This window comes from Lipotes vexillifer, unplaced genomic scaffold, assembly GCF_000442215.2.
Source record: "Lipotes vexillifer unplaced genomic scaffold, Lipotes_vexillifer_v1.1 scaffold1962, whole genome shotgun sequence".
NCBI classification, from domain to species: domain Eukaryota; kingdom Metazoa; phylum Chordata; class Mammalia; order Artiodactyla; family Lipotidae; genus Lipotes; species Lipotes vexillifer.
In genome coordinates, this window is record NW_006782699.1 from 470,354 (window position 1) to 484,222 (window position 13,869).

Below are 13,869 nucleotides of genomic sequence, written 5' to 3' on the forward strand. Positions count from 1 at the left end.
GGGGGCGGCGGGGGAGTGGGCGGTGGGGCTTGGAGCGGAGCGGAGACCCCGCCTGGCAGTTTCACGGGCCCCAGGGAAGGAGCCTGCGGAGGGGCTGGAGGCAGCGGTGGAGGAGGAGGTGGGGGCGGGGGTGTTTCTGGGGAAGATGGCGAAATGGGATAAAGCTTATCGTAGGCCTCCCTGTACTGACGAGCAAATTTTTCTAGCACTCCATATGGAAAAAACTGGCCGTGTACGTGTTCTTGGTGGCTCTTTAGAATAAGGACATTGGAGAACAACTTCCCACACGTTCCACATTCCAGCTTCTCGGTACTTTCCCCTTCCCCACTCTTGCCCTTCTTCTGTACCTTCTGCCTGTTCTCATTATACTGAATGACCAGCTCAAAACCGAAGTTTTCCAGTAACGCTTTGGCTGCATTTCCTCGGGCCCCTGAAGCGATTCGGGGCGGTGGGATGGACGGTTCCAAGGATTTTTGCTTCTTTCCATCTTTGCCTTCTTTGAGCCCGTCACCTTCACTAATGAGCTCTTGCTTTGGCTTGTCTTGCTTTTCAGCAACCTCTTCCGCCTCCTTGTAAGAGGGTATGTCCTTCATGATGGGGCAGTCGGCACTGGCCGCGGCGGTTTGCTCTTGTTTCAATAATTTGCCGGCCTGCTGCTGCTGTGGCGGCGGCTGCGGCGGCTTTTGAGACTGCAGCTGGGGCTGTATGGCTTGGTACTGCTGTGCTTGTTGTTGAAGTAGCTGGAGTTGAGTTTGGCCAACGTGATGTTGGGTTTGAATCTGCTGCTTCAAGTCTTCAAGCAAGGACCCGGCCATTCCGGTCATGCCAGGCATCCCAAAGGCAGCAGAGCCTGGCAAGCCCAAATCTGGCCCCAAGCTGAACTCCGTCCCAGGGATGTAGAATGGAAAGAGAAACTGAGGCTGCTGAAACTGCAGCAGCGCTTCCGGAGTCATAGGAAAATGAGGCAGAAAGGCGGGGTTGAGAAACTGAGGCTGAAAGAACGCAGCTTGCTGTTGCAACTCGTGCTGCAGCTGCAGCTGAAGCTGTGCTGGTGACTGCGGCGGGTGATGCGCAGGTTGAGCAGAGATTAATTCCGGAGTTTGCTTTTTATTTAATTCTTTGGCATCTAAGTGGGCATCTTTGCTGCTTACTGCTGCTAAACTCATGGAATCTAATATCCCTTGGCTGGGACTATTAACGTTGGCTCCGACGCCATGCCCACCGGCCACGTGACTGCTGGGCTCCAGCTTTGCAGCCCTTGCCTTTGTCTGGTGGAGCACGGATCTCATGTGGATTTCCAAGGTCGAACTTTGGCTGTATGCGACGTTGCAGATGCTGCACTTGTAGGGTTTGTTATCTGTGCTGCTGTTGGTTTCTTGAGGAACAGGGCTGGAAGCTTCTTGCAAAACCTTTTTCAACTTATGCAGGTGAGACACTGAATTATAATGGACCAAGAGAATGTTCTTTTGGGTGAACGACTCTTTACACACTGTACATTTATATGGGCGAGATGGATCGAGGAATTTTTCCATCGTGAAATTTGGCCCTTTTCTAAAAGGTAAGGTCCGCTTTGGTTCAGAGCCCATGTCGTCCGGAATAGAGCTACTGTCACTTCCTGCTGGACTTGCCTTCCCCTCATGGTCTGCCTCGTACTCCCTCTCCATTTCCTGCTCTAGGGCCTGGTCGTCCTGGGCCATAGTTTCACTCTCTGCCCACAGTTCACCATTCACGGGCAAGGAGGCATACAGCTGTTGAAGTTCAGCTTCACTCAGTTCGGGGTGGCCTGCTTCCAAGTGTTTTTTTAAAGCCTGGAATGTGCGGAAACTACGCTGGCACAGGTTACACATTGTAGCGGCCCGAATCGCATGATACTGGGAATGTATCTGAAGCTTCTGCATAGTCTTAAAAGCCAAGCTACAATGGTTACAGCGATACTTGTAAACATGGCGGTCCGAAACAGAGAGTGGTTGCCGTTTTTGCTGTTCGCTTAATTGATCCTGCAGTGTGTCGGAGATTTTCATATCCTTACTGCTGTTTTTATTCCATTCCGGCACTTCTGTGGGTTCTTTAGTTGGTTTCTGCGCCTCACTCTTTATTTCCACACCAGCCTTTGAATCGTCAAGACCTGCCATGCTTTTGTCATCTATTGGACTTTCACCTGTGTCAATAAAGCATAAACATCGCTTATAGGAAGGAAGTCTACAGCTCAAATGCCAATGAATATTGTTAAGTAGGAGCTTCTAAAGGTTTCTGCTTAATTGAGTTGCTGAAGAAATATTTATTTGAGCAACTACTATATGGCAAGCACTGTACTGGGCCCTGGGGATATAAAGGTGAATAAGAAATCACCCTTGACCTCAAGGAATTTCAGCAAAGGGAAGACGATAAGTCAAAGGTAATTATAGTACGCTACCAGCAGCGTGCTAGCAAGGGCCATAACCGGCATGTTCAGTAATTAGAACACACGAAATATTCCTGGTCATTGATACTTAGGTCCCCCAAGGGCAGTTTACAGATAACTAGATATTAAATATGCCTTAGAAACTAGGGCTTTTGGAAATGCCATACTTTTTTTCCCCTGTGCTTTAAAAAAAAAAAAAAAAAAAAAATCTTTGATAGTAATAATGCTGGACCAGCATCACAGATGCAAGGCCCTGAGTGTGTCTTGCGCAGATCTTGGTCTGAGGCTGGCATACCTGAATATTTCCCGGCCCCCTCGGCTGTGATGGCTGCAGGTGTGTCCCGCTCTGACTTCTCAGAGGTGGCTGCTGGCAGTAGCAAGCTGTTGGGCATCATCACATCAGGGACAGGCACCTGTGAAAACCAAAGCGGTTCATGGCAAAGGGACCCCAGAAATCACAGACTCCGTCACATCTGCCCTTGGTCAGTAGCATATCCCAGTTACATTTTTCCAACCAAAGCAGGGACATTCTGTGACTCTTACAGGCCAATGTTCTCCCTTCAAATTTCGGATCAATGCTGTTGTGATGCAGTGTTGTTCTTCTTTTCTTTTTTTAAAAAATATGGTTTATAACTAATAAGGACCTACTGTATAGCACAGGGAACTCTACTCAATACTCTGTAATGGCCTATATGGGAAAAGAATCTAAAAAATCTAAAAAATCCATAAGTGTATATGTATAACTGATTCACTTTGCTGTACACCTGAAACTAACACAACATTGTAAATCAACTGTACTCCAACAAAAATTGAAAAAAAAATTAAGAAATATGATTTGAAAGGTTTTGTAACCAAGAAATGTTAGCCAAGAAAATATGAAACTCAAGGTACCCACATGAATCATTTGATTAACATTACAGGCATGAGAAGAAGTCAGCAAAATCTGTGTTATTGAATAAGCTATGCCTTGTATCATATTTGGGGTTTATTCCAAAGCACAAGAGACAACAAATGGGCCTTTACTTGTGATTCCTACCACACAGTCAGTAAGAACTTGATGCTCTTACACAGAAGAAATAAATTTCTATCAAACAATAATTACAGATTTTGTGTTGATACCTTTACAGAGATTATGTCACATATGCATCAACATTTGTTATCCTTACTGTCATAAGCAGCTTCTCCACACAATCCGGAGACACACTGTGCAAATGCGTCAGATGCAGCTGGAGGTGCATTTTGTTGCTGAGGACGTCCTGGCAGAGAGGACAGCAGATGACCGGCTGCACTGAGTGCTGTGACAGAACGTGCATCTGGATACGACTTTGGTCCCTACTATTGTAGTTACAATAAGGACACTGATAGAACTGGAAAATATTGAATAAACATGGTCACTATTAGTTAATGGATTTTGATGACTTCAGGGCATTAGAAGTCACACCATGAGTTAATTACCTTGCCAATCATAGTGTCTACATACATTTCAACAGCATGGAATGGTTTGGAGGCACTAAAATTATCAAGGGCAATAATAATAATAATAATAATAATAATAAACATGTTTACACAGTAGAGGGAAAAAGAAAACACATTTACCTGCTCGTGACAGAATTTATTGTCCTCTGTAGGTTTTGATCTTTTTGTTGCCACATCCTCTTCTTTTGCCAGCAGGAGTGGCTGGGTTCCCCCTGCCACACTGACTTTTAGCTCCTTTTCTGGTGTGATTACTCCTGATTCCCAAAAAAGAATAGGACACCTCAATTTTAAAAGACTAACAATGTTGATATCAGAAAAAATATGTTTTCCAAATATCTCTGGCTCTAAATCCACTGAATTACCAAAGAACCAGAAAAGCACTTTTATATCATGCTAATCTCAAAAGACAAAAATCACACTTCTTTTTGTCCACTAACCAAGTGGACTTTATATATTTTAAAATGTGTTCCTGTCTCATATTTTGATAACCGTAGGTGACCTTGAAAGATTCATCAATAACACGTGCTCTCTGGTGTCTCAGTACGGCTTTATCACATTAAAGCAAATCTACTCCAATTCGCAAATGCTAACTTAGAAAATAATTATTTTTGCTAAAGTTTAATTACCTATCTCTTCTCTAAAATTCCGGGACACTGAAAACATTTCAAAATTCTGAGAAGAGCTGACTAGTTATAATTCACAAATGAAAACAGTGTTTTTACGTGGTGAATGTAGGATTTTAAAATTATACATTACATATCCACTGCTGTTTTTTTGTGATTTATTCTTTGCTTTAGATGTTTCAGCAGTTGGCTGTACACATAACATTGGAGTCCAAATCAAGAAGACAATTGTTTTATGAGGTTAATCTGAATATTCGGTGTTAAAAGACGGTTTAAAATTTTGCCTAGATGAGTAACATAATGTATAGAAGCCTCACACACATCAAAGGAGAGAGTGTGATTCTAATTTCCCAATCTAACAGAAAATTCTTTCCAGCATCAATTTTCCCGATAATCTCCTCTGCGAAGCTGGATATTACAGTGACATTGGGTAGGCATGTCACATACATCTCACGACAAACACAAAACCTCATTTACCAGCCATTCCAATCTCATCATAGTGCGGCATCATCTGACCTTTTTTCTGCTGTTTATTATGAGTATTTCTAATTTTAACTTTCAATTTTCACCATCTTCCAGTCAATTTGCAACTAAATTATTTCCAGGGTGAGGACACTATCACTGGACAACTGGGTGCAAATACATCTTGAAATGCAACGAAGCTAAACCATTGATTGCTATCAGACCCCGCGTAAATATAGAGTCTAGGCGTAATCTGATTGTATGCTGTGCATGAAGATTTATCTTGATTTTTTTTCAATCCACATACGGTTCATATAAATGAACAAATTATACCTTATTGCAAAATAACCCAGTTTTAATTTAAAAATAAGGTCAAGGATGTTATGGAAACAAAGTAAAAATGAACCAAAAAATACATTCTTTTCCTCTCCTGGATGGAGATGCATGTTTTGTACCATATAAATAATTTTAGGAATCCCAAACTCTGAAAGAAATTTAAAAGTAAATCTGACTCTGAGGAGACCAAAATTAAACTAGAATTTAAATGACATAATGACAATAATTTATTCCCTTGGGGTTTGCGGTAGGTACAGAATTAGTGTTATCTTTCCAAACCAATTGCACTGCTACTGATTTCTAGATTTACAAACACTAGATTTTATCTGAATTGGTACATTTGTCCTATATATACAAATACCTTAGAGAAATTCTTCCTAGATATTTGAAAAAACAATTGATCGAATTTGGATGAACTTAAATCTGAGATAGACTAAAGAATTTTATTACATTGATTAAACAATATCCAAGTATTTGATATCCAAAGATATGTCAAAAACAGGAATGTTTATTTCATAATTAACTCTGGCATCAAAAAGATGTCTTTCATCTAAAGCAAAATTCTCAAAGCAGAATGTACTTTGTGCTATCATTTTTAAAGTGTTAAAAATAAACACTTAAGAAAACAATATGATATATAAAATTTGCAAGTAAAATTTACTGATTCTGGTGTCAGATCAAGTTGTAGAAAATGATTGTCATTTAAGTCAGCAAATGTCTATCAGCTGCTTTTTTCCTGTGAGACTGGAAGATTTTTCTTCAAAAGCTTCCCAATAGTGAGTAAGAATATGCTTCCTTAAGAAAATAATACTATGTCATATTCCCCTATCATTCTTTTGTGTACATGAGAGAATCGGACATGACCAAATAATAAATTGGTCCAGTTCCCTATGGTATCAAAGACTGTCACACACAAGGTAAACGAGAATTTCCACAACTCTTGTTGCTTGCAGGCCTTAGGAACATCAAAAACAGAATAAACCTTCCAGAAACTTCTGAATCCATTCAATGTATAAGTATGGCCTTATTTTTATAAGCATATATCTTCTAATAGTAGTACTATAAAGGGTCAAAAGAACATTGATTTCAAGGTTTAAAACATTTTACTAAGACTTTACTATACACTGGTGTACATATTTGATATAATTAATCCATATTATTTTTATGTACATTAATATCATCAAGAATATAATTGCTTTTGAATTTAGGGACATTCATGCTGCATCAAGAAAAGAGTTAAATTTTAGGGTCACTATTTCATAGCCATCGAAATAACTGTTGGATATAGTATTCCACCCAATACATGGGTCAGCTTCGAGATTTTGGGGCTAATTAACTTAGTTAATTAAACCGTGATCTTAATGTAAGCTAGGAACATCCTAAAGACCATCTTATTTTAAATTGAGAAGTTATAAATAAAGTCTAGACCCCCTAACTCTAGCTAGACACCCCAGAAATGCGTGTCACTGATAAGAAGCAGCAGAAACAGCGGAGAATGCTAAGATGCAATAACATGACAAAAACAGACTCTTGAAGATAAAACAGGTCACCAGGATTACTTGCAAAAATGAGGGGCATTATATTTTATGCATGCATGCCTCTTCTACTCAAAGGGGTACCATCTCAGGTATTACGGCCTCCCTGGTAAATTATAGGAAAGCAACTCTGGGGTCTTTCTCTGAATTGTTTTATCCTAGAAATATATTAAGTAAAGGCCAATTAATTTTAGGAAGGTTTTAAGTTTTCTGATTATTCATAGTTTATGTTTACAACTTTACTTGAAATAAACACTGTTTGTTACCTTAGACAAAATTTTGGAATGAGATCATAATTCATTTTGTGTTATTAAGGCCATCACACTATCCTCAAAAGAAATGTAATTTTAATGCATTTTTAACTAAAACATGAAGCCTCATTACAAATAAGGACTGCCAAATAGATGAGCCAATGATTATCTGTCAGTTATGGGATTATTTAACTTACATGAGATTACTAATATAAAAATGACATAATTCATTTCAATTCAGATGCTGCCTACTTACTAAATTTTCAATCCCTAAAATACAGAAGGTTGTAAAATGGTTTATATTCATAACAAGTGGGGAAAATCCAATAACACATGTGTACTCAAAGCAAATCTTGAAAAAAATAACAAAATGCTGAGTTATTATTTATGAATCAATGTATTTGGTAAAGTTTGAATACTATAAAACTTGGATATAACAGAAGATGGTATTCAACTCCAAATAAGCCCAAATTATAATTACCGGTACAGTATTTTTTCTAATGAGACTAGAATGAAAGGATAATTTTAATTGCAATAATGAAGGTTAATTTCCATCTTCCCTCATGTTTACTCCCTTATTAAAAAGTGGTCCCCTTAGCCGTGGCAGAGACATATTACATTTTCAATGCAAATATATTAATCTGGATAAACTCTATATTAATTCTTGTAGTGCACAGAGCTATAATTTGGATTATAATTAATCTAAAGTGGCACTAGATTTAAATGACAATATAAATGAGGCATTAGGAGGCTTTTCTATTATGAATGAATATTCAACAAATATAACTTGCATATTGCCAAGTCTCATTTTGAAAGCTCTAGTCCCAGAGATTAATGTCAGCAACACAGTACAACAGCTTATACAAACATCATCTTCCTAACATGTGTTAATTCCTTCCTGTCTAAAAAATTCTGTGTTAAAGTGGGGTCACACTGTTTTCCCATCTAACACATTAAGATAGTGATTAACTTATAAATTTGCCAGTATTTTTGACATTTATAACTGACATCAGGAAGAAAACCAATACATACATAAGTGCTCATTCAGTCATTAGAAATACTTACAAGGAAAAAAATCCATGTAATAATTTTTTCACCTAATCAGATTCAATGTAGAAAGCAGAATACTTTGTTAAAAGTTCATGTTAGTTGTCAATAATAACTCTCTTGGTGTCTGAGAGGTTTCAAGGCTAAATATTAGCATCTCAGTAATTGTTCTGAGTTGGTACGAAAGCCCATTTTTATCCCTGCAGATGTAGTTGGGGAGGCGTTTCTGCAGGGATAAAAATGTGTTTTAGAAAACTATCATTATCCAATGGTCTGTATCCTCTCACATGCTGAGTCCTGTCTAGATGGTACACTTAGATGCCCAAGAAAAGACAGTAACTCATCAGGCCGTTAAGGAGTGATTGAGCCTATTATTTATGTAGAGCAGTAAACCGGGCTGGTGGAGATAGAGCCCTTGCATCTGTGATATGTTCCAAGTAAGACTCTTGCCTCATTGGTGAGACTGGAGCCATTTTCAAGAGATTCCCACAACGCATCCTTTACAAGGTATTTGTTACTTAAAGCCAAGCACAACGTCACATTCCTATGTATTACGTGAACACTCAACGAACACCAATGTCCTGTGTGTTTTACACATTCTTCTGAAGAATGGGGTTGGGTGGGTGTATGGTCTGCAATCTCTTTTGGCACCACTGTGAGAAAATCACCACTGAAGGCAGCAGAATCCTGCCCTCCCTGAAGCAGTCCATCAGCTAGCCTTGATGAGCTCCATCCTAGACCTAAACTGACTTCCTTGCTATTGTCAATTCTTTTCAAATGAAGCTTAGATGGCACTACCCTCGACCTTAACTGATCACAAGGTACTTCAAATTCCTTGTCAGTGACCTCAGGAACTGTATTAATATACAGCTAGGGCATCTTTTTTTTTTTTTTTACATTGCTTTAGGCTCAGAACCAACCTTAGATCTTCTTTGTTTAAATCAAATTAGAATCATATGTTAGCCACTATATCCTAGACGCAAATTTAAATGGCACTCTTCTCACTGGACTCCAGAGAGAAATTCAGCATTGAACTGTGTGGGGTGGGTATCAGGGAGGCCCTTCAAATAATTTTTGAAGGGAATGGAAAACTTAGATATGCAAAGACTGAATCACAAATATGGGATAATTCAGGTTTAAATAAACTTGCAAGTGAAAATGATATTTTCTGCACAACCCAATGTCTTCACAGTGAAAACAAGCTTCTTTAGATGCGGCTGTCATTGGAATTCAAGGAAAAGATAGATGACTACCTGAAACTAATAGGCTTGAACCCGTTTCAGCACTTCTTCTGCTTCAATGAGTCCAACATAATAAAACTAGGTATAGCGTGCAGCAAAAGTAGCCAATGTAATATTCATTGGGACCATAGATTTCCATCTCATACATACAAAGCATGGATGAAGTCATATATTTGCCAAATCAAACACAGAAAAAGCCTTAGGTATCCACACCAGATGCTGGCCTAGGGTTTGTTTGTGCACAAGTAAATGTCATGACACGAAGGTTTGTTTTCAAAGACAGTAGCTTTCATTACTGGGATTTGTCTATTCTAGAAGATCAAAATTACCCAGCACCTAATCCCTTCTCAATGATATTTCCTCTTCTTAGGCTGAATCATCTGTAAACTTTTTCACTGGATTTTGTTTGAAATGCCTCAAATAGATGCCCTTAAAAAGGGCAAATTCCTGAGTGTAAGTTGTAAAAAAGCAAAGGAAAAATAACATTTATTTTTAAGGTTACGTGGTTTGGGGAAGGGGGGAGCACATGTGATTGAATGAAAAAGTTCAAGTGATATCTAATCCTGTGCTTATGAAAAATTAATATGCCATCAGAGGAATCACAAGTATAGCTAAGATTAATGAAAGGCGCTTAAAAAATTACAAGCACACAAACTGATTTGATTAAAAAATAATCTCGCTGGTCGTCCTGCAATATTCTTCAACTTATCCACATCTATTCTGTCAGATGGTTATGATTAAAAATAGGTCAATGGGAGGCTACTGATAGAAATCACATGCAAAATGCACATGCAATGAATAGTAGTGGGAATGTTCAGACAGTTTAAAATGAATAAAAGCTTTTAGTAAGCTTTGTTGGGGGGGCAGTGAAGGAAGAGCAGATCGCAGGGAATGGAGGTGGGGGAAGGAAAGGTGAAAGATTCTAGTATCTTACCAGAGTCTTTATTAGGGTTTTTGCTTTCATTATTGTCTCTTTCACTTGTGTCTTTCTCATCATCCTCAGCCCCGGCTGTAGGTTTAATAGCTCCTTCTGTCTCCTCACTTTGTTCTTCTGTTAAGAAAGACAGACCAGTCAGTTGGATGGAAAACCCTAGAAAAACACACATGAAAATAAACTATGTGACCATTTAAGAACTTTGTTATTTATGAATCATTTGCAGACATTCATTCTCAAAAAAGAGCATGAATTTATTAAAAGTCACTATTAGAACCTGCTGGCTATACCAGTGCAGGTTTTGTTTTGTTATTTTTTAATCTCAAGCATCTTCTCTTATATCCACTGAGAAAATGTGCCTGTACTAAATTAAAAAGAAATCTTTTTAAAGAAATACAGTTTAAGATAGAAGAGATTGAAAAATGGATGTAAGGCAATTTTGTAATTTCAATAGTAGAACCTTCTAAGCTACATGAATCCACTGCTGCATGGACTTGGATAAATGGCAGAATGAACCAAATTCTCAGAAAAATTTCTTAGTTCAATAATATGATAATGACGGGTTAAATGTAAGACAGGTGTTACTCCTGCCTTTCAGCCCTTAGACCCCAGAGGAATTCTTTGGAATTTGTCAGAGTAAGATCTCAAAACTTCAGTTACACTGGGATTTTATTTTATTTTTTCTATAGGGGGAGCTATACAGGGCGTAGGACAGAAGAAGGTATACTTCTATGACAACCGCATCACCCCACACCTCTCATTCATGGGTTTCACACCAGCTAGATTACATGGAAATCCTCATAGTAACTCAACCCTATTTAATTATTCTGTAAATCTTAGCTATGCCGCTGCTGGTGGATTAATCTGTTTATGCAGTTAGCCTCTATGCTGGGTCTGTGTAGCACTAATCCGTGAAAGGCCCACTGTTCTCTTTCATCCTGCGATCATTTGTCTCTCACTGTGCTGATGTCGCATTTTAATGAATTTTTAGCAATCTGAGTAATGCCAGATAACCAGACTCACAACTCCCCACAGCATGGCATGCTGTTCTCATTGCAGCACAAAAAATAAAAATCATATTTCCCTGTTCAGGTAGGAATTACATAAATTAGGAGAAGGTAAAATGGGATTAGAAGCACCAGGCTACTCAATTTCATAAAATCTTTAATGACCATATAAATTAACCCTGGAAAGGCAAAAGGTCATCGACACCCATTTGCATACACTCTTCTATTTGCTTTTGATAAGCAGAGCTTTTATGCAGAGAACATGATACAATTAACCCTTCAAGAACCGTACAAAACGCAGCTCTGGACATTTTAAGTGTCAAGCATTAACTGAAAATTACACACAGCATAAAATTTTCATTGCAAATGCTATAGTGATTGAAAGGGGAAATCATGGCCCATCTCCACACCCCATGTTTTTTTAATAACGTTCTGACAGCAGAATGAAATATCCACTGTCATATGTAGCAGCTGAGCACCAAAAAAAAAAAAAAAGAAAAAATTGCTATTTAGTGCCTCACTTGCCAGCCATGCTCTACAACTATGAGAGCAGAAAACAACAGAGGGGGGCCAGTTCTGGGCTCAATGGGGTAAACTCCAAAAAAAACTAAGGGGAAAAACAAGGACGCTTAATACATTTGAAACCAGAGTTTGTTTCGACTGTTAAGTCCTCAAAGGCACCATACAAATCTCTTGATTCCATATTTGCACTTTGCCACTGCACAAAAGCAGAGGGGAGGTCCTTGGGGAGGGGTGGGTCATCGGAGGGTTTGGGGGCAGCTTCCCCTTCAATACATGTGGAAATTATACTTGAAGAAGAAAGAATGAACCCTCCTCCTGGCTGTAGCCTGCTTTCACCTGTCGGTGATAATCACTGATCAAACCCGGGCTCCCTCCTCCCAGCAGGGGGACCAGGCTGGGTGGGGACAGCGGCCCAGCTCAGTTTGGGAGGCTGGGAGGCTGAGATCATGACTAGATTAGGCTGTGTGCCCGCCAAGTCCACACACGTGACGTGACATCCAGAGTCAGGCCCGTAACCTATGGACGGCCCGTGGCAGAAGGGATGCGAGAGTTCTTGGAGTAGATTTACTGGACCTCTCCCCCAGGGCTGAAAAATGAAGCATCAGAGTGCTACTGAATGTCCTTATCTGGAGGGGACAGAAAATTCTAAGGGCTTTCGCCAACTCATGTTCATAAAACATTATGCGTCAGGAGAAGAAAACGAAGATTGTGAAGGTACGAAAAGAAAAACTACGGTATCATCTGCGTCTCATCAGACGGTTTTTGCAGGATCCTCTTCTTCATGTTTCTGGTATGTGTCTTAAGTGTGAGAGAAATTCCCAGACAAGTTCTTCTATACATCACTGTGGTGTCTGACCTCAGCCTGACCCTGGCAACAGTTTGAGAAATCTGAATGTGAACAAAGACTCTGTGTCAGCAGCAGGGAGAGATTGTGGGATAGACTCTCCCCATCAACTTAATCGCAAACAGCAGTTCTGAGGCCATAACTTTGCAAGGCTCCTCCAAGCCACAGCTCATAACCTCCAGAGGTGGATTTGCTGGCACTCCCTCTGCTTCTGTGACTGCCCACACTTTTCTTGTTCTTCCTTTGAAGTAGGCAGTCAATTAGCTCTAATGCTCCAGCAATTCAGACCTGTTTTGTGGTTTTGAAGGCGAAAGCTGTTTATTACAGGTAGGCTCTTTGGAGCCATAGAACTTGGCGAATTTTTAATCACATAAAAAAAGAATCAAAGGGTAACTTATGTACACCATAAAGTTTCCTACAAGTCAGAAGTAAAAAGTCATTTTCACTCTTAAAGAGAGTTTTTGAAATAAATTTGACATTCATTTTATAAATAGGCTTTAGAGTCAAGAGTATTCACATGGAGAAACCACTTTTTCTAGAAAACCTTATAGGTTGGATTTGGGGTTAAGGGCAAGAGCTGGCTACATTCTGTTGAATAATTTTCAAGTACCACATTTCATCAACTGTAAAATGCCATAAAATGTAAGATGCTTATGAAAAAAGGAAGAAAATTTTATGAAAGAAGGAAAACAGCATATGACATTAAATGTATTAAAGGGATGTCTTAGAACTGAGGGAAATTACGTAAAATTCCAAAATAAGGATACTAAATTACATAAAATTCCCAAATAAAGATGCCAAGGCAGTTTTCATTTTCATCAATAAATTTCTTCAACATGTTACATGTTAATAATAATAATTATTAACATGTTAATAATAATGAAAGTATTATAGCATTTCATAATATTGTATTCACACTGTATATATTTCAATTATTCTTTTGCTTCATGGAAAATAAAAAATATACTATTCATATGTTAAACTTTATGATATGAATGTAGTTATGCTTAAATGCACATTAGGGTACAGTAGAACTTCCCAATTTTCAGATAAATGATAAAACGTTTTTTATTTTAAAACGTTTCAAACTAATAGGAAGAAGACAAAATAATACTATAGTCATATATACTATAAAAGTACAGTACAGTTAACTTCCCCTAGCATTTTTATCATACTAAAATGATGATCTT

At 38.7% G+C, this 13,869-nt stretch overlaps 1 protein-coding gene across 1 annotated transcript in view; it reads right to left on the minus strand.

Annotated features, from left to right (window-relative positions):
• The window catches only part of ZFHX4 (zinc finger homeobox 4), a 179,049-nt gene that overhangs the window by 12,997 nt on the left and 152,183 nt on the right, over nucleotides 1-13,869 (minus strand). Inside the window, exons 6-10 of the mRNA XM_007455363.1 lie at nucleotides 10,307-10,423; nucleotides 3,998-4,131; nucleotides 3,568-3,768; nucleotides 2,697-2,814; nucleotides 1-2,158 (exon numbers count right to left, since the gene is read on the minus strand). Of these exons, the coding sequence (XP_007455425.1) occupies nucleotides 1-2,158; nucleotides 2,697-2,814; nucleotides 3,568-3,768; nucleotides 3,998-4,131; nucleotides 10,307-10,423 (2,728 nt within the window). The remainder of the gene's footprint in view (nucleotides 2,159-2,696; nucleotides 2,815-3,567; nucleotides 3,769-3,997; nucleotides 4,132-10,306; nucleotides 10,424-13,869) is intronic.